This window comes from Fusarium musae, chromosome 8 (genome assembly GCF_019915245.1).
Source record: "Fusarium musae strain F31 chromosome 8, whole genome shotgun sequence".
NCBI classification, from domain to species: Eukaryota; Fungi; Ascomycota; class Sordariomycetes; order Hypocreales; family Nectriaceae; genus Fusarium; species Fusarium musae.
In genome coordinates this window covers 1,136,768-1,161,385 of record NC_058394.1, presented here as the reverse complement: position 1 = coordinate 1,161,385, position 24,618 = coordinate 1,136,768, and the positions used below count along the sequence as shown (strand labels likewise).

Below are 24,618 nucleotides of genomic sequence, written 5' to 3'. Positions count from 1 at the left end.
GATGCCAGGTTTAGTCGGTGAAAGGTATCTATCCCTGAAGGTGCTGCCATGGCTGAGAATATGGCATCAAAGGGAGGTCAATGCTTGGCACAGACCAGCTCACTCAGCAGGGAGTAGGGTTGTCTGACTGTATCCTCTGTGTGCAGTACGTGTGAGTACCACAAGGTTTGATATGCAGCATGGGACGAATGCGTCAAAGAGCCAGCGAAGCAACCCAACAATAGGCGGCGGGTGGGCACGTTGGGCATTACCAGCAAGAGTGTAGTTGTATCATATAATTGAGGAAATGGCCAATGTGTCCTGTCCTGGTCTACTCTATTCTGCTCGACGGGTTCCGAGATCGGTGAGCTTGTTCGTGCACATACAGTATTCGTAATTAGTATGTCGCACCTCATCATCTAAAGAGATTAGATGGGATTGATAACCCCCAATCAATCTGATAACTTTTTAGCATGGTCAAGGCTGAGAGCCATGGCTCGTTGGGACGATCCGATTGGCCAAGCCATGGCAAGCCACTTGGAAGAATGGGAAAATGAGGGAAGAGTGTCCGGAACCGGGATGTCCTGGCAATGGAAGGCCACAAAAAGCAAGTTTCTGTGTCTAGAATTAATTTCACTGATTTTACGGAGTAACTACTCAGTCTGAGCTTGAGGCACGAGAAGCCGAGGAAAGTCACGGGTCATTAAATGTTGGTGTTGGTGTTGGCGTGTCAATGAATTGAGTTGGAGAATGGGGTAAATGAGGCATGTGACTCCCTTCCAAGGCGCACCCCTTCTCACTACCGACGACTCCTGATAGAATGAGCCGGGGAAGAGGAATGATTTACCGCAGAAATCTCGCACTGTCGCTTGGTCACGATCTGTACGATCGCGGGGAGGCTGAGGCAGTCACAGCTCACCAATTACTATACCATTTACCCATCTTGGAACAGCTGCATCTGCATCTACACATCGGCTCAGATTTCGAAATCAAAGATGGGGGAACTTGGAAACTGAACAAATCAATAATATTGCGGGGGAAACGAGGGGGAACGAGGGGAACTTGCTTGACAAACACCACCCTTCTTCAAGGCACAAATAGGTACTATGTAACTAATCGCGATCAACGGGCTGGGCGATAACGACGGAGAAAGAGATAGCGTCTGCGGGCGCCGCCGTTGTCCAAGGCGAAGCAAAAGAAGGCAACCCAACCTTTCCTTTTCCTCGGGACGCCCCACGGAAACGCTCGGTTCGGCCGTCGGACGAGTTCCGCCAAGAGCCTTTCAAACATTCGGCTGTGGACCGGATACTGATGGGTGAGAGGAAGAAGAGAAGTGAACAATGACCTGATTTTGTGTTTCTTTTTCCTCAATTTGTCCATTGAGGTGATCCTCGGTCAATGAATCGTCGTAATCGTACCTGTCTGCTGTATTATATTCGGTTGTTGGGGGACATAGACGGAATTGACAGGCCACAATTGCGGGAATAGACGGCATCTCTCTCTTCTGGTGGCCTGACCCGAATCCTGGAGCCGTTGAAGTTATTGATTCCGTTACATCGACGCCTACCGTAAGTGATCGGCTACAGGTCCAGGTCCTTGATCAGACAGAGCCTCATGGATAGTAAAATCCTGGCCGCTGAGTATTGAGCCGTTGTTGACTGATGAACCGAAAAGATCCGCTTGTTGAGTAGCTCGTATGATCTAATTACTCGAATGCGCAGTTCAGGTTCCTGAACTGTAATTTCCGGCTCTCTGCAAGTCTGTATAATCCGACCATGCGGCGTGCGTGTAGCCCGTCAATGTCCAACAGTAAAAATAAAGATTGAGGGGAAGTTGATCTCTCACTGTGAGAGCTATGTGCAGCGAGTTGTGGTGTCGGCCAAGCCGATTCATCAGTGTTGCTCTATGCAAGTCATCTTACCCTAAACCAAAGTTTGAATTTTTCTAGATTTTCTAGCTCTCTGGCTACGTCTGTGATTGGCTCAGTTAACAGATTAAATTATTGGTCGTCCTTCACCATTTTCCTTAATACTTCGTGAATGTTAACAACAGCAAAACAATTGAAGCTGTTCGATCAGATCTTGAGATTAGAGCATAACGTAAGAACTAGAGAATGCCAAGAATATGCACACAATATTGCTACAAATGCTTGATGTGTCAAGACAAAGAATCGACAATCAAGTGGCTGATTGATAAAGGTGGCTCCCAGCCAGACGAACCAATCAGCGAAAATACTTGTGCAAGCCGGGCAGCGCTGCACAAACCGGTCACTGGATCGGCAAGCATTAGATCATAGCCCGTCATGGAAAAGAAGCAGAGGGAACTCTTTCGCCGATTATCGATAATAAGATAACAAACAATTCATAATCGAGTGGATGATTGGTTTGAACCGGAGAAAGGATTCCCGTGGGTACTTTATGTTTACTAGTGACAGGAGAAACAATATTTGGAGATGCTGAGCCCACGTGCATGGATTCGATTAGCTCTGGTGAGACAAACACGCACTGACTGACTGATTGATTAAGCATTGATTGATAACGAAATTGCGACAAGGGAATGGTCCTGTTTCGGAGCTCCTGAGCATTGGCCAGAACAATAGACAACCCTCGAGGCCCCCTTTTCGTCATCATCATCTCAAAGCAATTACTATTATGCATTTATTCAATCTATCCTGTGGCCTGTTGTTGTAAGGAGAGTTGCTAGGGGCCTAGACCGGGATCGCTCGAATTCGGGTTTTACGATGGGCTGGGGAAGAGAATAAGATGCCTGTCGCTGGTGACCCGACTGCCAGGTGATTGGGTTACAAGAGATCCAGTTATCGCGTGTACCTGAAAAACACAATGCATATTTGATGTAATTCGAGAGATTCCAGCGAAGACTTAATGAAGGTTTTATAATACATTGCTCATCAATTGCATCCATATTACAGTAAGGTATCAAATGGATCTGGATGGCAGAAGGCCCCAATAGGTAGCGATAGTGCACGTTCGGGACTGGCTACAGCGCAGTACAGTAGTCTAAGGCCACACCCCCCTTTGCCTGGTCTGATAGCCCCACGGTGGATATCCATCCCCAACCCGCATCGGGGGGCGCTTTGTGTTCAGTTCAGTTCTGTGCAGGCCAGGCCAGGCTCAGGTTCCCTGGATTTTTTAAAACCTCCCGCTGTCGGCCACTACCTACCTACTATTTGAGTCTTTTGCCCCCCTCCAGCTTTCCTCAGCTTCTTCCTTTCACCACCAGCAAAGCTGCTTCAATCCAGAAGTACCTATCTTGTCAATCGAGTCTGCTGCAACTGGAAGTCTACTAATCCTACAATCTATACATTATTCGCCTCTAGACGACAGACAGCACACACCCGCATCGCTGTTGCTGGACCGTCATGCTCTTTGCGTCCTGACGTCGCTTTCGAATTATATCATACCACATAGTCACCTCACAAACCGTCACGATTTACTTGCTGCGAAGAGCAATTCAACAACACCTACACCCGACTCTACTCAACATTCAGCGGGTAGCTCAAGCACAATTTTGGCCCATCATGACTGCTCCTGCTATTCGAATTGACGGCATCGTCAACCCCGCCGCTCCACCTCATCCCGAACTGATCATGGCTGAAGGTGCCCCTTCAATTGCGCCCTCATTGACTTACTCAGACGACTCAGACTCGCAAGAAGATGAGCCCGTCATCCCTCTCGAGCGCCGCCGTCGCGCATCTACACGTCTGATTGCCCAGAATGCCAGAGACATTCAGCGAATCACTGGTGAGACACCAGCTGAGTATATGGATCGCTGCTGTGGTGGTGCTTGCTGCATGGGTGACCGAAATAATGTCGAGTATGAGCAAGTTACTCTACCCGACAACGATGCTTTCAAGTCTCTCGGTCTAAGACTTGAAAACATTCCCGCCAACTTGACTGGTATCATCGATATGCCTGAGCAAACTGTGTCTTTCACCTCAATTCCTCGGCCAACTTCTTCGCCATCCGACTCGGCCATCTCTCTCGGCTCCGACTCTGAGTCGTCGCCCACAGCCACTACTTCCAAGAGCAACTACCTCGTTCCTGGACCTGGATATGAGGGTGTTGACACCTCAATTCAACCCCCTCGCTTTGTTCAGCCTCATCCTCCCCACAATGTCTATCCGGCGAGGATCCACAACACCCGTGAGCTCACCAAGCCTGGCGCCGAGAAGAGAACCTTCCACTTTGATCTCGACATTACCGACTACCCTCCTGAGGAGGTTTTCGACTTCAAGGTTGGTGGTGCCATTGGTGTCATGGCTCCCAACGATGAGATTTCGGTCGATGAGATTCTGGATGCCCTCATGATCCCACGCTTCCAGCGTGATAAGCCTGTCCTCATGAAGACTACCAAGGGCCGCTGGCCTACCGTGTGGGGTGATGACAAGCCTCGCGAGCTCGTCACCACACGGCGCGAGCTCCTCACTTGGACCACCGACATTCAATCTTATGCCCCTACCAAGGAGCTCCTCCGTGTCATTGCGGAGCATGCCACTGCCCCTAACGAGAAGAAGATTCTCATGTATCTCTGCTCCAACGAGGGTGCTAGCATTTTCTCCGACTTCCGTGGTGGCCCTCACGTCACTCTCTCACAGATCCTCAACGCGTTCCCCAGCTCACATCCTCCTATGGATCAGCTCCTGTCCGTCCAAGCTCAGCTCATGCCACGATTCTACTCTCTCTCCAACGATCCCACGGAATCATACACTCTCCGAGAACATGCTCAGCGCCGCTTAATTGAGATTGCCGTCACAGTCCACGACTCTATGGATTGGCGACGTGGCTGCCGTGCTGGCGTCGGCTCTGGATTCTTTGAGCGACAGGCCCACAAGTTCATGAGAGCTCAAGCTGCTGGGGAGCGTGCCCCTCAGATCTTCATTCCAATGTTCAAGGGCCTGATGGCCAACCCTCTGGCTAAGCAATTCAACTCGGATGGTCCCATGCTCCTGATTGGTGCTGGTGTTGGTATTGCCCCTTTCCGTGGCTTCGTCCAGCGCCGCCTCAAGCAGGCCAACTGTGCCAATAAGGTCTGGGTCCTGCAAGGTATCCGGGACTCGCTTGTAGATGAGATCTACAGTGGTGAGTGGGGTGTTCATGAGGAAGAAGTGAAGCGTGTTGTCCAGAGTCGAGTGGGTACCGGCAAGTATGTTCAGGAAGAGGTTATGAACCAATCTGATCTGGTCTGGTACATCATAAACTCTCTGGATGGCCGAATCTTTGTGTGTGGAAGCAGCAAAGGCATGGGCGAAGGAGTCGAAGAGGCTCTTTGCGATGTGGCCATGGAGAAGGGCAACCTTGAGCGCGAAGAGGCCCGCAACTTCTGGAAGCTCAAGAAGGAAGAGGGCAAGTACATCTCTGAGACATGGTAGATGTTCTAGCCTGCGAGTTTATTCTAGCGAGTTGATTGGGAAGTTTTGGATGACGTTTGTTTTATACTGAAGAGGAATTATCGGGATCATTGTAACAAGATAGGAAAAGTTGCAAACCGGCGCAAGCTGGATGGCCGCATGAAAGAAGGATAGCATATGGCATTATCTGATTCGAGACAAGAGGAGCATTGGGCTGGGCATGGTAACGGCGTTATGGGAGTTTAAAGTACAAGGTGGCAGTTCGCATAGTGCTACTATTTTTCCTACAAAAATACCCTCGGCAGCGGTCTGGACGGGATAGGATTGACAAAGAGCTTGCTCTATCCTCGCCGAGAAATGAATTTACAAATATTGAGAAACTTATTTTACTGGAGTTCCAGGGATGCTGTGACTGTGCAGTTAACTTATCTCGAGTCTTTGGTGTACTCTACTCGTCTGATTTCCTAAGGCTTTTACCGTAGTTGGTTGCTATTTGTGCCTTGTACCTATCACCAATCAAGGATCCTCCTCACATGCAAGCAGGTGATTAAAATCTCACCAACAGAAGACCTGTCAAACGTGAGCCTCCCGTTGTCAGATTTCCTTTTTTGGCATCTGGTGAGATATGATAGGGCAGATGTGTTCGGCATCCAATCCAAGCGGGAGCTCCAATGCATGCATGGATGGGTTCGTCTGCGTAGAAAAAACAATTACTGTATGGTTATGTCAGCGGATCTTGGTACCATGGAGCCATGTGCCCGGGTGCATTATCGGTCTCTCTCGCGCGCGCGTATTGCAAATCACAGGCGGTCAAGAGTTAGGAAGTCTCCGAGTGTACTCGGGTCTCGCGATTAATCAAATGAGACAATTCTGGAACAGAATCAGTCAGTGACTGACTCGCTCGAGGTATGTTTTACGAGTGGAGGGAACGTTTCAGAGGATAGGCCGATAGGGCAGCTGAATATCCAGTCTACCAGTATCTAACTAACTTAGCTGATGCTTTGCTTACATGAAATTATCAAGCTGCCAGGGCTGCTCAGTGCATCTGGATGGCTGGTTACGTTTGTCAGCGGAATTGTAAAGTCTCTTTCCGATTGATATATCCGAGTTTCTCCATGTTATTGGTCGGTCCACTACGCTGCCAGACTTGACGTTGAAGAGTAGGTGCTTCGTAGATAATTCAAATCAACTATCGCTTCAAATACAGGAGATATCAGAAGACACTACTACTCGCAGTGATACCATTATGGCAATTAGCTGAGTGATTATTCCCATCCATCATCCAGGAAACGAAGCCCAAATCAATCGTGGCTTCAGGGTAGCTTTCGATTGACGCTAACCCCATCCAATATATGTATATCCGGATGGAATCGTTCGGAAAGATATCCCAAGTCTAGCGCGCGCGAGCAGAAATTACTAGCCGGTGGCTGACAAACTGATTAGACAGGCACAGAACCCTTCACTGATGCCATCCCGGCGCTCGGCACTGCATTAGTCGCATTAGTCAGTGGAGCTTGGCGATTGCGAAAAGTCGGCAGGGTCTGATGTGTTTCTGCTCTTTACGAATGGGACAATGGGGAGGAGGGGTCGATATGGCGGGGCCGTTACTTTGATACTGATTGAGGGTTTTGTTATATATATTCTAGTTGATTCCCCGTGTTGTCTGTCCTTCCAGAATCCAGATCATCATCAGTCTCTCAGCTCATATCACTTACACACCACTTAACACTCACACCTACAAACACCTACAAACTATTCACAATGGCCGCTAAATTCTCCGCCAACGCCCTCATCGAGCTGGCCAAGAACCGCCGCTCCATCTACACTCTCTCCAAGAACCTCCCCATCTCCACCCAGCGCATCACCGAGATCGTCAACCAAACTACTCTCGAGACCCCCTCATCCTTCAACTCCCAGTCCAACCGTGTCGTCGTCCTCTACGGCGCTGAGCACGACAAGCTCTGGGACATCACTGCCGATACCCTCAAGGCCATCGTCCCCGCCGAGACATGGGAGGGCACCTCTAAGCGCATCTCAGGCTTCAAGGCCGCCGCCGGAACTGTCCTCTTCTATGTCGACAACGCCGCTGTCGAGGCCATGCAGACCAAGTTCGCCATCTACGCTGACCGCTTCCCTCCCTGGGCTGTTCAGTCTGCTGGCATCCAGCAGTACCTCCTCTGGACCGCTCTCGAGGCTGAGGGTCTCGGTGCCAACCTCCAGCACTACAACCCCCTGATCGATGAGAAGGTTGCTGAGACCTGGAAGATTCCTTCTACCTGGACTCTCAACGCCCAGCTTGTCTTCGGTGCCAAGACCGCTGAGGCTGCCCCCAAGGACTATGCTCCTCTCGAGGAGCGTGTCAAGGTCTTTGGCGCTTAAAATAACTTTACGAAAGCATGAGAAACGTCAACTAGAATTGGCATTAGAAACCTGCATTTTTAGCGAGTTGCAATTGAAACATGGAGCCCCGAGCTCTTGTTTTCCTTTAATAGACAAAATTATCAATCACAATATAAGCGTTTGCATTGACGATGCCCTTCTCCTCTGACCGACACTTGAACATCCATATTGACTACCTACACGTGCACCACCTGCCAACCCAAATCATGCCATGTTCTAGTGATATTTCTTTCCTTGTAGCCAATATACGAAAGTGAATTTTGAAATATTCTTCATAAAACGTAACATCATATATAGTAGTATACAATTATATATATCTGTAATTATCCAAACGCTTAACTAGCTTCTTGGCTCTGCATAGCCATGCTGTACCTCACTCAATGACCCGTCCCAGCACTTGTCCCATTTTCACCTTCTGTCCCTTCTGTACAGCCCAATCCCAACCGACATGTCTATTGTTCTCATCTGTTTTGCTTGAGGGTGCCTCGAAAACGAGTACGATGGTGCTACCCAACTGGAAACCGCCCATTTCTTCACCGCGTCGGAGGGCATGACCCCGCAGAACAGGGCTGGCTGCTTCATATGTCGCTTCAGCAAATCCATGGTACACTTCACCCCTGCGGGCAGCTTCCTCCGCTGCACGGTCTGCTGCCGTGTCAGTCAACAGACTATTGGTTCGGAGTTCCTTATCAAAGTTGATCACAATGGAACCGACGTTGGTGGCACCAACTGGGACATAACTGAAGAAGCCCCAGCGCCAACGGCCCAAAAGAACCACGCGCTCGTTGAGTGTGAAAAGACCGGGGAGGGTTCGCTGAAGATATGGGGATACGCTATATAGTTCTCCTGCAAAGTGACGTCGGCGGTCAACAACCCAGTTCGTGGGAGAGTGAAAGCGGTGGTAGTCGCCAGGAGCCAAGTAGATAACTGCATAGTAAAGCGATGTGGTATTGTCGGGAGATATGAGATCGTACCAAGGTCGCTCACCGAGGGCGAGTTCGGCACGGACCTCAGAAACTGTACCAGGAGACGCGGGCATAGACTCGTCCTTTGCCGAAGGAGCCTGTTTTCCAGTGCCGGTGAGAAGGTCGGGAAGAGTGTATGAAATGCCATTGACTTGAGCAAACTCCTCGTGTTGCTTAACGAGCGACTCCTCCTCTGAGACGTCGCCTTGGCTTGTTGCGGGAGTTGAAGTACCAGAAGCGCCGGAGATGCTTGGAGCAGGAGTATTCTTTCCAAGAAGAGCATCGATAGTGTAAGTCATACCCTTAACTTGCTCAATGTCGTTGCCCTGAATCTGGCCGAACTGAAGTACTTTTCCATCGGAAGGGCAGATGAGCGTATGGGGATCCTGATCAAGTGGCCGAGCACCGGGCTTGAGCGTACGGTAGAAGAAGGATGCGAGGTTTGGATAGACGTGGAGATCGGGTTCGGCGACTTCGTCGAGGCTGCTATCGTTAGCAAAGGGATTTCGAGCGTTGAGTTGAGGGTACAAACTTGACACCGAAAATCCAAGAGTAAAGCTTGAAACCGGGAACTCGAAGATAGTAAGGAATGGTAAGTTCGTTGAATCGACCCCAAAGCCTAGAAATAGCCTTTAGGGGTAGAGTTGACATGACCTGGACTTGCCTGGGATGGATTGAGTTAGCATTGATGGGAATAGGGGCATAAATAAGCAACATACCAAGGACCGTCAGGTCGGATTCTTGCACGCTTCTTGGGTGCCCTAGAACCCTCCTGTCCATCTTCATTCTCGAGTCTCTCCTTCTCACGGGAAGAGACCTTATAAAACTGGACGAGGCCGAGGAAACCAATACCTAGACCGACAGGGATCCGGTACCATTGAATTTTGGAGTTTCGCATGGCCTCGCCGAGGCGCTGGGAAAATCTTGGTCTCTTGCCCGAATTGGAGGCAAAGGTTCGAATTGAAGAGGCCGAAGGCCGTGATAGGCATCGCGATCTCGTAGAGGCCAGAAACATGTGTCGCGAGGCAGATGGCGAGTAACAATTCCTCCCGCGGGCGTGGGTGTAGAATGAGTTGCGGAGCATGTGACTACCGAGCTTGGAGGAGCCAGGCCCAAAACCAAGGGTTGGAGCCATAGCGGACAGTAGAGATTGACAGCGATTGAACGCTACCTCCTTGGCTCTTGTACAATTGCGTGGAGTCTTTGGGTAGAAGAGAGGTAGTTGAAGCCTCTCAAAGAGGACTGGACCCTTGTTTTCGATGGATGTTGACGTCAAACCCAGCGATGACGATGGATTGCGGCTGCTTGAGCTTGTTAGCCGCACACAGCCAAGACACACACAGCTTCTCGGACAAGCTCTCGGAAGCAAAAGACGCCGAACGCCGAACGATGATGATCCATTGATCTCGAAGGAAAGAGTGTGGGTTGAACAGGGGTTCTTAGAACACTGGCCAATCAACACTAGCGCTGTAACGACCCGATCTCAACAGACCGACACCGCAACAGCGGGCTGTCACTCCCCTGGCCGCTCCCTATTGTCGCAGGCTAAGGTGAGCGTGTGCCTGAGCTTACCTGAATATGGCCCCAACCCAAGGACAAAAGGCCACCCTAACCATTGTCGTTGCCATCCATTGTCTTCCATGTCTTGATTGTCACATAGTAATCAACCATCAACTATCAAAACCTTCTGTTCCCTCATTTCACCAAATCCTATTTACACAACGAATCACTGCAATCTATTTGAGCACATCTTTGTGCTGCTTGTAGCCGTCGCATTTGGTCATCCCTTTCTGTATCATCTGTCGTCAGACTCCCTTGGACATGCGACCCTTTTAGTGTTAGTAAGACGACACAACCGACGTCAGTTAACGAGCCGGTGCTTTCTCTCAACACGCGAGCTCTCGTAGATCGACAGCCACGATTAGGAAGCGGCGAAACCCTGCTGTCGATTACCGACATATGTTCCTGAATTATAACTTCATCGACGACGACCCTACCTGTCCTTTCTTCTTCGTCGCTGTTCCTTGTTAGGATCCCGATACTTCGGGCCACTTCATCCTCCCTTAGCTCGCCTGCCTACCTGGGGGTGGTATGCTATCAGCTTGATCATCATGGCTTCCATGCCTTCTGCTACTCGTCCTCAGGACGATGGACCTTCCGCCGCCTCTACTGCGACAACCGACGAACAGACTGTCAACCTGCAGGTCGTGTCACCGTCTGTTGGTGTGAATCGACCGCTACTCTTCCCCAACCTTGCTGCAAATACTACGATCAAACAGCTCAAGGATAAAATTCGCCAGACTCTTCCTCTGCGGCCCGCCGACGACCATCAACGATTAATCCATAGGGGGCACGCACTCGTCCGCGAAGCGGATACACTAGTTGATATCTTGGGCGTTGATGCGGTACGTGATTCCTGAATGGTGATCTGTCCAAAGAGTTGCAACATGCTAACCCGACGACTTGTCATGACTACAGGTTCGCACTTCCGAGCAGCAAACGATTCACCTTGTCCTTCGCGACATGTCCGATACCACATCTTCAAACCCCTCTGCGCCCTCTGCGCCACCGTCCCTCGCCGCTCCTGTACCTGCACCTGCGCCTGCGCCAGGTCCGAGTCCAGCCGCTTCTGCACCACCAACACATCCTCCACGCCCTCAACCTCAGCAAGCCCCTGGTCAAGCTTTTGGATACCAGATGCCGCCAGCGTGGCGAAACTCGATGCCCCCGACTTCCAACCCGTTCCCTCAACCACGCATGCCGTCCCCTTCGCCTTCGCACACTCCCGAGCAAGCGGCCGCCTTTCAACACCAACATCAGAACATGACACAGTGGTTGAACAGCATCCAACGAGAGGCCATGGCTAGAGCTCTCAACCAGAACCAACGAACGAGAGCTCAAATGGGGATGCGCGGCGTTGGTGACCCCAACAACCCTGGAAATACTGGTGGAAACAATAGTGGCCGAGCAAGCCCAGCGCCAGGCCATACTGTTTACCGTGAGCACGTTGGACCAAACGGGAGCACCTATCAGTTCGAGACTGTGATTCGGACTATGGTACCCGGACAACAGGGTAACGGTGGTGCTAGCGGCTCAATGTCTCCCGCTGATGTACAGAATCTTTTTCGAAACGCTGATATGAACCAAGCTACGTCGGCCATGGCCAGCGCAATGCAACGAAGCGCTTCGAGCACATCTCTTCACAACCGACCTCAACATGGACTAACGGCGCCTACGTGGCCCATGTCCCAACCCATGACCGGCAGTGGTCGTGGAACCCCTGATTCGTCTCTTAATCGAGTCAGTACTACTGTAGCGCCTGGAAGTTCACGAACTAGGCAAGGACCCGAGGTGTATATTCTCTCGTCGCCCGAGGGGCCCAGAGCCTTGCTTTTAAATAATACTAGTTCCGAAGCATTTATCACCCCTCGGTTGCGAACTCAGACGAGTCTACCTCACCTTCGACAAGCCGCTGCTCTTAGTAGTGCCGCTCTAGATGCCCAGAATCAGCTGCGAGCGAGACACCACCACCATCACCACCACCATCCTCATCATCACCACCATCACCATCCCCGATCCCAGATCGCGCCGCAGCCGATACCCCAGCTCCAGGCACAAGGACGACCTCTGAACCTACAACCCCCTCAGCCTTTTCAGCAGCAAGCTCAGCACCCTGCGCCGCCGCAGCAGCCCGCATACCCGGCTCAAGCCCAAGGCCAAAACCAGGCGCAAGAACCGGACCCTGCGGCGATTATGGCTCCCCTGATGCACCGGGGAAACCCACCTATGGCGGCGCTTCCACCTCTCCTTATGCAGCTCTGGCCGCAGCTCTGGCTACTGTTCCGGCTGGTTCTGTTTGTCTGGTTCTTCACTTCCCCCAACGCAAGCTGGTCCAGATGGTTCACCATCATTGTGATTGCGGTGCTTATCTTTTTGCTTAGTACTGGAATATTTAACGGCGTTCCAGATCATGTTTGGCAGCCCTTGGGACGACACCTCGAAAATCTGATTCCCGCTGAGCCCAGACATCGCCAAGCTATCGCTGGAGAAGACCAGCAGAATCAGCAGCCTCGACAAAACCCAGATCCTACTGAAATGGCACGTCGACTTGTAGCTCAGCACCAAGGTCCTGAAAGTTGGCTATTATCACAAGTCAGACGCGTGGAGAGAGCGGGTCTCTTGTTTCTGGCCAGTATCGCACCGGGTGTTGCAGAAAGGCATATAGCCAATCTAGAAGCAGCTGCACGAGCGGAGAGAGAGCGTCGAGAAGCCGAGGAGAGAGAGGCCGAAGCCGCGGCGGCAGCAACAGCAGCGGCAGCTCAAAATGAAGAGAGCCATGAGAACCAGGACCAAGACGAGAATCTTGGTGAAGGGGCGACCACCAGCACTGGCACAGAGCACAACGTGGAAGCACAGGCGGAGCAAGGAGTTCAGGATGATAACCATCGAAACGAGCCAGCCAGGGAACAGCTTATTGAATTGTAGCGTGATCCCTTACGATGATAATTTAATTGTTGGTTGAAATGTGTTCAAGCGAGATGCGAGATGAGTGGAAAAGTTCAGACCAACGCTATATGACAAGCATTGGAACGGGGTGAAAAATATTGGAGTTGGTGGTGTTTTCTTTTCGTATGGAACCTGGCTCAGTCCAGTTTTCTTTTTATTTCTTGCATTTCTTCAATGAGCGAAGAGATTTACCGCAGAATAAAGTTGAGCCCAGGCCTTTTTGTTATTTGGCATCGATGATTTGATAGTTATCGAAGAGTGCTGCTGATACTGAAGGTCAGAAGGATGCACTGTCCATAGACATGCTTTGGAATTTGAGTGTAGCTACAGGTATGAAAAAGAGGGAGGGCCCTCAAGTTAGTAGTTAATCATGTGTTGACAACTGGTCTTGCAAGTGTGGCACAAGTTTATATAAAGACACTGATTTCAAGCTCATTCAGGGCAAAGAACTGGAGATTATGTTATGTCAAAATTGTATAACCTTTTCCTTATAGAAGGGAATTCTTCATTCCAATGCCTGAGGAGGGACTGCCAGGGATAGGTAGTCCTTGGGGAGCAAGAAAACATCGGACCTTAATATACCTCAAGGTGTTGAAATAAATCCAGCAAAAAGGTAGCGTAATCTTATGCTAAGTTACCTGAGGCTTTTTGTCATTTAGGATCAAGGCCCTGTAGTGTACCTCGAATGATGTCGTAGCTTGTTGCTGCCTTTGGCTTTTCTTATCTTATCAGCAACAGATGATATCAGTGTCGTGTGGCTCCAAGCTCAGTTGTTTGCCGTTGAAGCTCTTACTTTTTATTCTCTCCCTAGAACAACTTGATACATCCGAGAAACGTCCACACTCTATCAATCGAACTACATACCCTCTGAACGACTGCGCTCATCAGTTACCTTACTCATAACCTCTAGTTCTAGCTAGAGTTGCTAGGAGACGCCAGACTTGTCGCCGCAATGAGTGGCGGATGGAATACCAGTTAGTCTCCTGCTGCGTGCACGGTCTTGACTGATATACTGACTTAAATTCTATAGTTGAGTCGGATGCAGTATGATTGAATTCTTCTGGGGAACCGTTTAGATTGGAGAGCTAATTCGAAGCTGTCAGGGTGTCTTTACCTCTCTCATCGAGAATCTTGGCGTCAAAGACGTCCAATTCGAAGAACTCCTTACCCTCGACCCATCTGAGCTTCTATCCTTACAGCCCATCTACGGCGTAATCTTCCTCTTCAAGTACCCGACTGATCAACCATATGCGACACCCGAAGGACCCCGCGACGGCTCGTTCGACAATGCCGCATCCGAGAACATCTTCTTCGCTGCCCAGACGATTCAGAATGCATGCGCCACACAAGCTCTTTTGAGTGTATTACTCAACAAGACAAACGATGTTGAAATAGGCGAGAAGCTCGGCGACTTCAGAGAGTTCACCATGGTGTTGCCGCCCGAGTTCCGTGGTGAGGCGCTGAGCAACTCTGACCTCATCCGTGAGGTACACAACAGCTTTGCTCGCAGCAGCCCTTTTGCCGACGAGACAGACAAGACTGGCGCCGAGGCGGAGGATGCTTTCCATTTTATCGCTTACACACCTATCAACGGTATACTCTACGAGCTTGACGGTCTGCAACCGGCGCCCATCTCTCACGGTGCTTGCAGCTCTGAGGACTTCCCCACCAAGGTGGTCGATGTTCTCCAACGTCGCATTGCACGATATGATACCACAGAGATTAGATTCAACCTCCTTGCCATGTGCCGAGATCTGCGACAGCGTGCGCGCGACTTTGGGGATGAGGAGCTGTTGGCAAGAGAAGAGCGCAAGCGACGAGATTGGATGTTTGAGAATGCTCTGCGAAGACATAACTTTGTGGGCTTTGCGGGTGAAGTGATGAAGGGTGTTGTGCGCAGTAAGATTGCCGAGGGTGGTGACGCTGCCTGTGAGAAGTGGGTGAAGGAAAGCCTAGAAAGGAGGAAGAATGCGGAGCAGGCCATGAGAGGTCGAGCTGGAGGTGGTGACGGCGATGGCGATGTTGATATGGGAGCTTGAAATGCTTAATGAATACCATGGTGGAGATAGATATACCAGGTTCTGTGACTGAACACTTAGGCAGACGCTCCATGATACCAGGTCTGCAATACTAAGAGCTGGTGCTTCTTGATAGACGACATATAGAGAGAGAGCAAAATCTCCTGTTGTATCACTGCACAGTCACCTTGTCGTTTGCAGCGTAGCGGTATTCATGGCTCATAATTGCTTATATACGTTACTACATCACATTTGACATTTCAGTATCTTGCCCACTTATTGGCAGTTCCCCTCCACCCCTTTCTCTGGTATCGTCAATGCTAGGCTGCCCAGGCTACTATATACTGCTCTGAGGGCGATACTGACCTTTTCCACTGTCATCATCTAGAAGCAAACATTGTCCCACAACTCCAAAATGAGGCACCAGCTCTCAGAAATTGATCGATCGATACAGAGAATAGAAAGTGTCATGTGTCAAAGCTGTTCGCTTTGCAGTCAACGCTCCCATCGTTCATTGGGCGACATGGGCTGATCGTCTTTGCCGCTGGAAGCAGTTCTGGAGCTGCTGTTCTCACGACGATTGTCGTAGTTAAGATCTCTCATGGCATGACCAGAATCACCTGGCTGGTCTTCATCACTCTCCTGGCCAGTGTTTCGACCGTGGCGAATGGCGCGAATGAACCAGGGAGCGCGGCCTGAACCCTTCCAGGTCCAGTACTCTTTGAGATCGTACTCGCGAGGCTCAACATAGCCACGTGTAACCCAGACAACCAGGCCGACAAGGCCGTTGAGGACTGCGTAGACGAAAACACCACTAAGGGCTTACATTAGTAGGTATATAAAGGAAGAGATGGGACACTTACGCGATGAGACCATAGGCTACACTGTAGCTGAAAGGGATGAAGGTCATGACGACGAAAGAGGGCAGGACGTCGCCGATATATCGCCAGTTGATTTGTGTGATTTGTCGGATCATCATGCAGCCGACCTACACATCATGTTAGCTGTGATCCGATATCTAACGAAAGGAATACAAGCTACCAGAATCAGAGTGCAACCAGTTGCCCAAGGTGGTACGGAGGCAAAGATGGGCGCAAAGAACACAGCAGCGGTGAAGCATAGTCCAGTGGTCATGGCAGTCAACCCAGTTCTTCCACCTTCAGCGATGCCAGCGCCACTCTCGATGAAAGCGGTAACAGGTGAACTGCCCAACAGAGCACCGACAGAGATGAAGAAAGCATCAGTGCAATATGCAAGAGTCGAGCGAGGAAAGTCACCGTCGCGAGGGTTCACAACACCACAAAAGCGAACCATGGAGTAGAGAGTAGCGGTAGCATCGATGATGTCGACGTAAAGGAAAGTGAAGAGAGCGAGGGCGAATTGAGATGCTGAACCACCAAAGGACCAGTCGAGCTCGTTAAGAGTCCTTTCGATTGGGTGCCACATAACAACTTGACTGAAGAAGTCGAAACGGGAGTCCCCCTCGTCAGTGTGTGGAAAGTATGTGATGGGCGTGTTGCGACTGTGAGGAAGAATGTTAGTGGATGCTGGAGGATGAAGGGGGAGAACATACGGCCATGATAGGACAGAAACGAGAGCAATGCCAAGGATGAGGGCATACTTGACGCGGAACGCCATAAGAAAGGCAGTGGCAATACCGCCGCAAAAGACAGCAACCCATAACTACCTGAATAAGCACATGAATCTTGACGGAGGTCAGCCAACTTACCTTGGGACTCGACATCTGCCCTTCTGTACACATGCCAGTCACCTCATCAAGCAGTTCCTGGGGACAGCCTCCAAGCGCAAGAGGAGTAGCCTTTCCACCGCCGGTGATAGCACCAATACCGGCAGAGTACGAGAGACCGATTTCAGTAAGGAAGAGGCCGATACCAACGCCTGTGGCAGTCTTGATGGTAGAAGGGATAAGCTTAACGAGCCACTGGCGCATGCCCGTGAGAGCAAGAAAGATGAAGATAAGGCCTTCGACGAAGACAGCTGTAAGTGCGAGACGGTAAGAGATGGGGCCGCTTCCATTGTATCCGACAACTTGGAAGGTGAAGTACGCGTTGAGGCCCATACCGGGGCTATTGGGAACCATCATCAGCATCATATCACAGTGTGAGAAGGCGAGAGACTTACGCAAGGGCAACAGGGAGGTTGGTAAGGAAACCGAACATGAAGCTTGCGAGGCCGGAGACTGCAGCTGTAGCAGTGACGATATCTCGTCGAATGTCTATTGTACAGTCAGCATATATCTCCCCATGATGTTGGAAGTCTGTCAAGACATCTTGACTCACCTTCTTTGCAGGCAACATAAGAATCAATCTTGTCACAAGCATGTCTATCCGTCAAGTCACATACACAAGTGCCACCAGACTGAGCGAGCAGAGCAGCCTATCTATCGTCAGCCAACTGAACTGCGGCAAAAGAGGATCGAGAACTCATACGTTGACGGCGATGATATATGCCATAGTCGCAAAGGTTGTGATGCCAGCGCGAACTTCTCGAAAGAAGGTCGCTCCAGCAATCTCTTGTGGCTACAGAATCATCAGCTTAGACAATTCCCAACAAAGACAGAGAGAGCGCATCTTACGTGTCCAGTCCCACTGAGGGTGAAGAAGTACCCAAAGGCCGAAGTGGTGACATAGTGGTCAACACGATCAAAGAAGTCACGAAGACCAAAGTATCGAGAGCGGCCAAGGGGTTGAGTAATGTCGACATCTTCTTGGTTTGGAGGAGGCGTGACGCCTTGCTGTCCTTGAAAGGGTTCCATCTTGAAGTCAATGTGCGTTTTACGGTGTTTGCTTTGAAAACGCGAAGATGGGGTGGAGGAGAATTGGAAGATAAAAGGAATAGAGGGGACTGACTAAGTGTGTGATAATGTGAGGAAGAAATGCAAGAAAGAGAGGGAGAGAGTGAGGTTGGTGGTGGCGTCGATAAACGCTGTGAAGAGGAGGAGGTGACACCAGAAGAAATGAGGAAGAGAGATTCTGTCTTGGGGCAAAGTTGAAGAAGCAGAAGATTGGATTATATCAGAGAAAAGCAAACAGAGGCTCTTAGTTTCTGGTGTCAAGAGAGGTCGAAGCACAGGAGCAGAACTGCAACCGGCAGACACTGGCAGTCGTCTCGCACTGCACAGCCAACAACCTCGACGTCAGTCGGTATCTACACCCCGAACGCGATAAGATAAGTTCTCTCTCGTCAACTCTTGTTACCGAATTAACGGGTATGCATCACAAGACTCGAAGTTCGAGTCCAAGTTGCGAGTTGCGCAAGATGCACACACACGCACACACACGCACATGCACGCACACGTACAGACAGACACAGCATAAGCCCAGAATGAACAAGAACGAAAGTGAACAAGATCTATAAGGCTGTGGGTGGTTTTGGGTACTTTTATGTGTACACAGCGTTGAGAATGTTTGCCTTGGTCAAAGGGGAGGGCATTGTTTCCACGGCCCGTCTGTGTAATATTCGTTACCTTGGTTCGAGGGATGGACCTAGCATTTGGGTATTGGCTCTTTGTCCGAGCTTATTGTCAAGGTGATGCGTTTGAGGCGTTGTGATAGTGAACATGCTGGCAGACGGGCTTCATTATTGGCAAGTCTGGGATGAACAGTGATTAGAAAGGAGTTTGACTCATGAGGATGTATATTTATACTGAACTGATAACTAAGATACAGACGAGATCAAATCCATCTCGACAGGAGCCATTGGATACCTGAACATGGCCAACAGTCCGAGTTGATTCACCTACCACACATATCCTACCCCTGAATTCACCAGCAAAGGGTATTCTTCAATGAGATAATGACCCAGGAGGATCCGTTTCCACCACTGAGTTCCTGGTACCGACCCCTAAGGACACGGGTTGAGTGTCGTACAGACCAGGTGTTCGTCCCACCACATGCAGCTCGCCGACGTTCGCGAAGCGAGAAGGCGTCGGGTGTGAATGGTGACAAAAGACGTGGTTGGCTGATACAGATGTAGGACAATGCCCGGTATGTCTGTAGCCGAAATGAACTGGTTCTTGCTGGTGTTCTATCGACGTGGGATGCAGGCCGAGAACTATTCGACGGAAGGGGGACGGACACTCATGTGTTTACGCTCGATAATCACATCCGAGTATGAAAGAACACAAAGAAAGACATGTTTATCACCATATCGTGAAGTAAGTTCTTTATCCTAAGTTAATGCCTAACAATGTTACTGACCATTGGTTGATATCTAATGCACTGAAAGTCGCCCCCTTTCACTTACACAGAGAACTGGCTGAAAGTCATGTGGTCTTTTTGTGAAACCAGTCAACATCCTGTATATCAATCACATACATGCAGAGAATATGATCCTCTTGATCAGGGACGATTAGCATTGCCCGCATGACCTGATGCTGACATTCTTACCAGGCTGTGAGGCCCTCAATGACACCTTGCTGCATATATCAACTCGTCTCAACTTCTGCTGTCACACATCCGCCCCGAAATACACAGTGATCAACTGCAGTAGGAATATTCCTGGAGCTATTTCAGGCCAATGAACCAGTGACATGAGTAAACCTTGAGCTGATCATCCCAACACTTGATCTCCCACCTAATCATCGTCCTGTCTACCAAACGCGTATAAGTGTCCCTTCGTGACGCCGGAATTACTCCTCACAGTAATTGAACAAACTCTCACGTCATTACTACTTCTATAACCACTGGCTCTTTTTCCTCCGAACTGGGACCGACATTCTCGTTTGACACTCGCAATCGCTTGGTGCACCTGACACTGACACGCGGGTGCTCAGCAACTGTCAACCGCACGCTTCACTTGATACTTAACAACAGTTTCGACACTCTTAACACCATTTTTTGGACTTTATATATTCGAGGCTAGTAACTCTTCTCTGAAGTCCTCGACCTTTCGTTTACCTTCACGCCTCAACTTCTCGCAGCCTCCACCCCCACTCCTCCAAACACACACACATTTATCTAACAACACCACCTCCTTCGCTAAGCTATCAAGAGATAGAAGATAAAGGCAAGGTTTTTGTTTCCGAACCCCTTGAAGCTTATGCGAAGTCTACTTCGTAAACCATTCTTTCACCTAGAATAGATACATTTATTCACTGGACCTACCCACGGCTTGCTCCTATCTCATAAACAACAAAAAATCACCCACCTTGAGAATAAACCGCAACAACCAATATAAAACCATAGAGCACCAGACACAATGTTCGACGTCATCTGGGTCGATCCCGACCGCGAGCTCGTCGGCGAGCATCGTGCCAAAAAGGAAATAAAGCGCGAACTGAAAAACAAGGAGAGGGAAAAGGAACAGGAGAACTCAATTCTCAGCCGCTCAATCTCCGTCACAAGCACTCGATCCTCTACGGAATCTCGCTTCGGCTTTCTTCGACCTCGAAATGGCAAAAATGCAAAGGGCAAAGAAAAGACTCCATCGGGTCTTTTGACTCCAAGTCACCACTCCTCACGCTCAAACTCGGGGAGCTACCATCGCTCGGCACTTATGGCAAACTTGTCGAATGTTTCCCTCGGAGCAGAGCGAGCACACAGAGCGAACACTCCTGTTTCCACTGATGCGCCGTACTCACACGTTGTTAAGCGCAACGAAGTCTCGCAGCCTCGACCATCCGACTTGGAGAACTCAGACCTGTGTTCAGAGGTGTACGGCTGCTCTGAGTTAGAAGGCGATCACCCTCCTACGCCGACTGGTTCCATGGGAGATAGGTAACTTGACCACTCAAAGAGAGGGAGAACACCACTGACCTTCTTGTAGAAACTTCCCTGTTCCAATACTCCAGCCAGAATCACCCAACAGTCTCGTACCAAGTCTCAATCTCTCCAAAGAACCGAAAGCTCCCATCGTGATCAACTTCCGACCCAACGATCCCGACTCATGGCGTCCCCCCGAAGAATGGGCATACATCGACCGAAAAGCAGAAGAGGCGCGAATGCTTGAGAATCAGGAAGATGTCGAGATGACCGTTGATACAGAAGAGACGGTTCGAGTGAACCCGTGCACAGACTTTGAGAGCGTAAAGGATCAAGTCAAGGTTATGGCGGCTTCGAGCCCCAGCATGATTCTTGCACGTATCAAGGAGATCTGGACCGTTACCGACGAGAAGCTCCATGGAGAGTTGAACATTGAGCTGAAGCGATGGATGCTTTCTGTCCTGCACTATCTGGATATTGAGGCGAGGGATAGTGCTGGTGTTGCTTGCGTAGTCACGAATACGTCTGACAATCTTGGGGTACTGGCTCTCTACGAGTCTGAGAGTGAGTGAATCAGTGACTACCATAGTCGCGTAATGCTAACAACATTAGTCACGGCCACATATATTGCAGCTCTTCACTCAACCAGGGAAGTATACACTTTGACAACAGCGGCCTTCCAAAATAAAGAGCTTCCGGACATTCACCCGGTATTGGTCCCGTCCATGACTCCCTCTACACTCCCGATTGACCAGCACTCATTCACCGTCGTATACTCGCTCTCTTTACCCACTGTGTGCTCTTCGCCCGAGATACCAGGGGTCCTCAAGAACATCAGCAACCGCCTTCGAGTCGGCGGTTCCCTGCAACTCACTCTCATCGACCCGTTACCCTGCGCAAGTACACTCGGACATCGCATGCGAGCATGGCTTCAAGAGCATTTACTGATCAACCTCGAGCGACATTTCAAGTGCACGAACCCAAGCAGACTGTTCCCAGAATGGATGGGTGATGCTGGGCTGCGCGGTCAAGGAAGCACTCTCACAACCTCAAAGTTCTACGCTGTATCAGCCAGTATTCGGAGCCAAGCCGACGACAGCGACCCTTTCATAGACAGAATCCCTTCTGAGAGAGAAGTGAAAGCAGAAGTCCGTAGCATAATCGGTCGTCTGCTTTGGATGGAAGTCTGGGGTAGTTTCGTCACTGGCGATAAATGGTGGTGGGAAGACGAAGGCTGCGTCAACGAATGTCTCCAGCTGGGCACAGTTTGGGAATACCACATGATAGATGGCGTGAAGCAAGGTCAAGAGGATATTCCAGAAGAGGTAGAAGACCTCGAGAACTTGGAGCACTAGAGATCCAGGGAAGGTGAAAGACGTTGCTGATTTGTGTTTTTGCACTACAGTTTTCCTCCTTTCATGCTTCATTTGTAAAAGAAAAGAATCAGGGTCAAGGGCCCTTTTTAGGGGAAGATGCCACATTATGGAAAGAAGGGACTATAGGGCGAGGATAGGTATAAGGTCGGATATGTTCAGAGAGATAGAAGCAAGTTTTTATTTTGAGATTAGCCAGTGAGCAGCTGTGACATGATTTACATGTAAGGGAATTGTATGATTAGACGAATGGCAGAAACATTTCGAGATAGAATCCATGGCATGCTCTGTCAAATGCGACTTAGCTGAACTAGTATCTTATAACCTTGACCGTGTTTCGTAGTTCGAAAGTCCTGCTTGCTTCAATTTGGGCTGGTATTGGTGAATCTTGTAACATTTTGACATCGGCCCTTGGGATCTTTTGTCTGAGTATTTAACTTTATACCCAGGGGTGTCACTAGTTTTATTCCCAGGCTGCCTGGGCATCGTTCTCATCTTCGACCCGTTGGTCAGAAATATCCGAGATTTCAGATCCCTCTTCACTGACTGATTTCCCATCATCAAGTTCCCATAAGTATCCGTATCTCGATGGGATCTCCCAAACTGGGGTTGCGAGTTCTTCTTGCAAGTCTAGTAGATGATCCTCTATATCTTCTGTTGCCAATTCCCATTCCGCGTGCTGGATTCGCTTGTCGACAGCTCGATACCAAGCAACCAGATTTTCACGCTCCCGCCGTTTCTCTGTTTCGACCAACATGGCTAGATATTCTTGCGAGACTGCAATGTCCTGCTCTTGAAACGCGCCGAGTACTCGCTCAAGATTCTGAATATCATTCTGTAGGGCTTGATCTCGAGCGCCTTGATAAAGCTCGACAAACGCCTGTTGCTGAGCGAGGCTAGGCTTACGATCTATTCTCAAGTCCCATTCGTCAGTCAGATGAGAGACCCAGACGAGACAATCAAAGGGTGTGTTGCCAAATGAGTCTTGTTGATATGGGTCAATGCCGGATAGGTCCAAGTCAGAAATATAATCAAGTAGTTCTAGTGAAGCGTGTCTGGCGGCAAGATGCAGCACGTTTCGAGACTTGTAGTCAGAAGCATTGACAGAGCAACCTGCATTTACCAAAGCTATGGTGATTTCCAATTTATCGAGAACAATTGATCGAACGAAAGGGGTATCCCCTTGATTGTTTCGTGCCTCAAGGTCAGATCCTGCCACGAGCAGCATCTCAATTGTTGCTTCCATGTCTTGTTGACTGCTGTTTCCAGATTCGGTCAGACAATGAAGTGGCGTGTTACCAAGATTATCTCGCTGCTTTACAGATGCTCCCGCCGCGAGCAAAAGGCTGATGACCTCGGGGTTGGCTTTCATCGAGGCGCGATGCAATGCTGTTGTGCCTTCCTCATCGCACAAATTAACGTTAGATCTGGACTTGAGCAGCATCTTTACAGACTCGACGTTTTCTGTTTTGGCTGCGACCATGAGAGCAGTCAATCCGTCGTACGATTGTTGATTAACATCAGCTCCTGCTGAAATGAGAACTTCCATGGACTTGACTTGATTTAGACCAGTCGCAAGAATAAGAGGAGTGTCGCCAGCGTCGTCAATCGTGTTGATAGCCCAAGGTTGCTCTTGTAATGCTTCTTGCAGATCCGTGCATTGCAAGATCGCCTCATGAACCTTGGTCGCCGTCACTTCAGAAACAGAAATATCCCGACAAAGATCAAGGACTTTTTGAACAAGATAAATTTGTTTATCGTCGAGTTTAAGGTATCGTAGTGATTTGGTGGCAGAAATCGCAGCACGTCTATCATTGTTCAGATAATCAACCTCGACAACCGACATGATGAAAGACTGACCCGGGTAACCCAACCTCTGTCAGGATGTTCTTCCATATATCTAGAAGAACCTCTAAAGCGGAGTAAAGTCGCTGATCAAGAGCATACTATTCATGTTAGTGAGCACATAGACAACTCCATGGTGATAGGGATTTGACCAACTTCTATGAGTCCTATGCCACAAATATCCGTGTCATGAGGGTAAATGCCATATATAGCCACTGATCTCCTAATGACTTGGCTAGAGCCTTCTTGGGCCTTCCACACCAAAGATTCGTATTCGATCGATCTAAAGGGGCGCAGGGCGCATGTCAACCCAGAGAGGCTGCTATAAGACGCACAAATCTTGAATGTCCTGATGAGAAACCATCTCGGAACTTGGTACTCCATCTTCAAGGCCGTAGTTCCTGTACAGTAACATCCTGGAAACGAACAATCCTTTCTAGA

General features: G+C 49.7%; 8 protein-coding genes across 8 annotated transcripts; 5 read left to right on the top strand and 3 right to left on the bottom strand.

Annotated features, from left to right (window-relative positions):
- Positions 1 to 3,517: 3,517 nt before the first annotated feature.
- Positions 3,518 to 5,368, top strand: J7337_010610 (uncharacterized protein; the record flags this gene model as incomplete). Its single annotated transcript, XM_044828185.1, has 1 exon — positions 3,518 to 5,368. The coding sequence occupies one exon, from the start codon at positions 3,518 to 3,520 to the stop codon at positions 5,366 to 5,368; it is 1,851 nt and encodes a 616-aa protein (XP_044676739.1).
- A 1,740-nt stretch (positions 5,369 to 7,108) lies between these two features.
- On the top strand, positions 7,109 to 7,726 carry J7337_010609 (uncharacterized protein; the record flags this gene model as incomplete). Its single annotated transcript, XM_044828184.1, has 1 exon — positions 7,109 to 7,726. The coding sequence occupies one exon, from the start codon at positions 7,109 to 7,111 to the stop codon at positions 7,724 to 7,726; it is 618 nt and encodes a 205-aa protein (XP_044676738.1).
- A 394-nt stretch (positions 7,727 to 8,120) lies between these two features.
- On the bottom strand, positions 8,121 to 9,847 carry J7337_010608 (uncharacterized protein; the record flags this gene model as incomplete). The annotated part of the gene is made up of 3 exons (XM_044828183.1): positions 8,121 to 9,195; positions 9,245 to 9,376; positions 9,432 to 9,847. The coding sequence occupies 3 exons, from the start codon at positions 9,845 to 9,847 to the stop codon at positions 8,121 to 8,123; spliced, it is 1,623 nt and encodes a 540-aa protein (XP_044676737.1).
- Positions 9,848 to 10,823: 976 nt separating this feature from the next.
- Positions 10,824 to 13,197, top strand: J7337_010607 (uncharacterized protein; the record flags this gene model as incomplete). Its single annotated transcript, XM_044828182.1, has 2 exons — positions 10,824 to 11,117; positions 11,191 to 13,197. 2 exons carry the CDS (start codon positions 10,824 to 10,826, stop codon positions 13,195 to 13,197), a joined length of 2,301 nt encoding a protein of 766 aa, XP_044676736.1.
- Positions 13,198 to 14,170: 973 nt separating this feature from the next.
- On the top strand, positions 14,171 to 15,257 carry J7337_010606 (uncharacterized protein; the record flags this gene model as incomplete). Its single annotated transcript, XM_044828181.1, has 3 exons — positions 14,171 to 14,192; positions 14,249 to 14,262; positions 14,322 to 15,257. 3 exons carry the CDS (start codon positions 14,171 to 14,173, stop codon positions 15,255 to 15,257), a joined length of 972 nt encoding a protein of 323 aa, XP_044676735.1.
- A 474-nt stretch (positions 15,258 to 15,731) lies between these two features.
- On the bottom strand, positions 15,732 to 18,012 carry J7337_010605 (uncharacterized protein; the record flags this gene model as incomplete). Its single annotated transcript, XM_044828180.1, has 9 exons — positions 15,732 to 16,050; positions 16,100 to 16,224; positions 16,278 to 16,758; positions 16,810 to 16,919; positions 16,966 to 17,323; positions 17,379 to 17,472; positions 17,537 to 17,633; positions 17,687 to 17,776; positions 17,833 to 18,012. 9 exons carry the CDS (start codon positions 18,010 to 18,012, stop codon positions 15,732 to 15,734), a joined length of 1,854 nt encoding a protein of 617 aa, XP_044676734.1.
- Positions 18,013 to 20,456: 2,444 nt separating this feature from the next.
- Positions 20,457 to 22,314, top strand: J7337_010604 (uncharacterized protein; the record flags this gene model as incomplete). The annotated part of the gene is made up of 3 exons (XM_044828179.1): positions 20,457 to 20,974; positions 21,024 to 21,523; positions 21,572 to 22,314. The coding sequence occupies 3 exons, from the start codon at positions 20,457 to 20,459 to the stop codon at positions 22,312 to 22,314; spliced, it is 1,761 nt and encodes a 586-aa protein (XP_044676733.1).
- A 481-nt stretch (positions 22,315 to 22,795) lies between these two features.
- On the bottom strand, positions 22,796 to 24,178 carry J7337_010603 (uncharacterized protein; the record flags this gene model as incomplete). The annotated part of the gene is made up of 1 exon (XM_044828178.1): positions 22,796 to 24,178. One exon carries the CDS (start codon positions 24,176 to 24,178, stop codon positions 22,796 to 22,798), a length of 1,383 nt encoding a protein of 460 aa, XP_044676732.1.
- Positions 24,179 to 24,618: the final 440 nt, after the last annotated feature.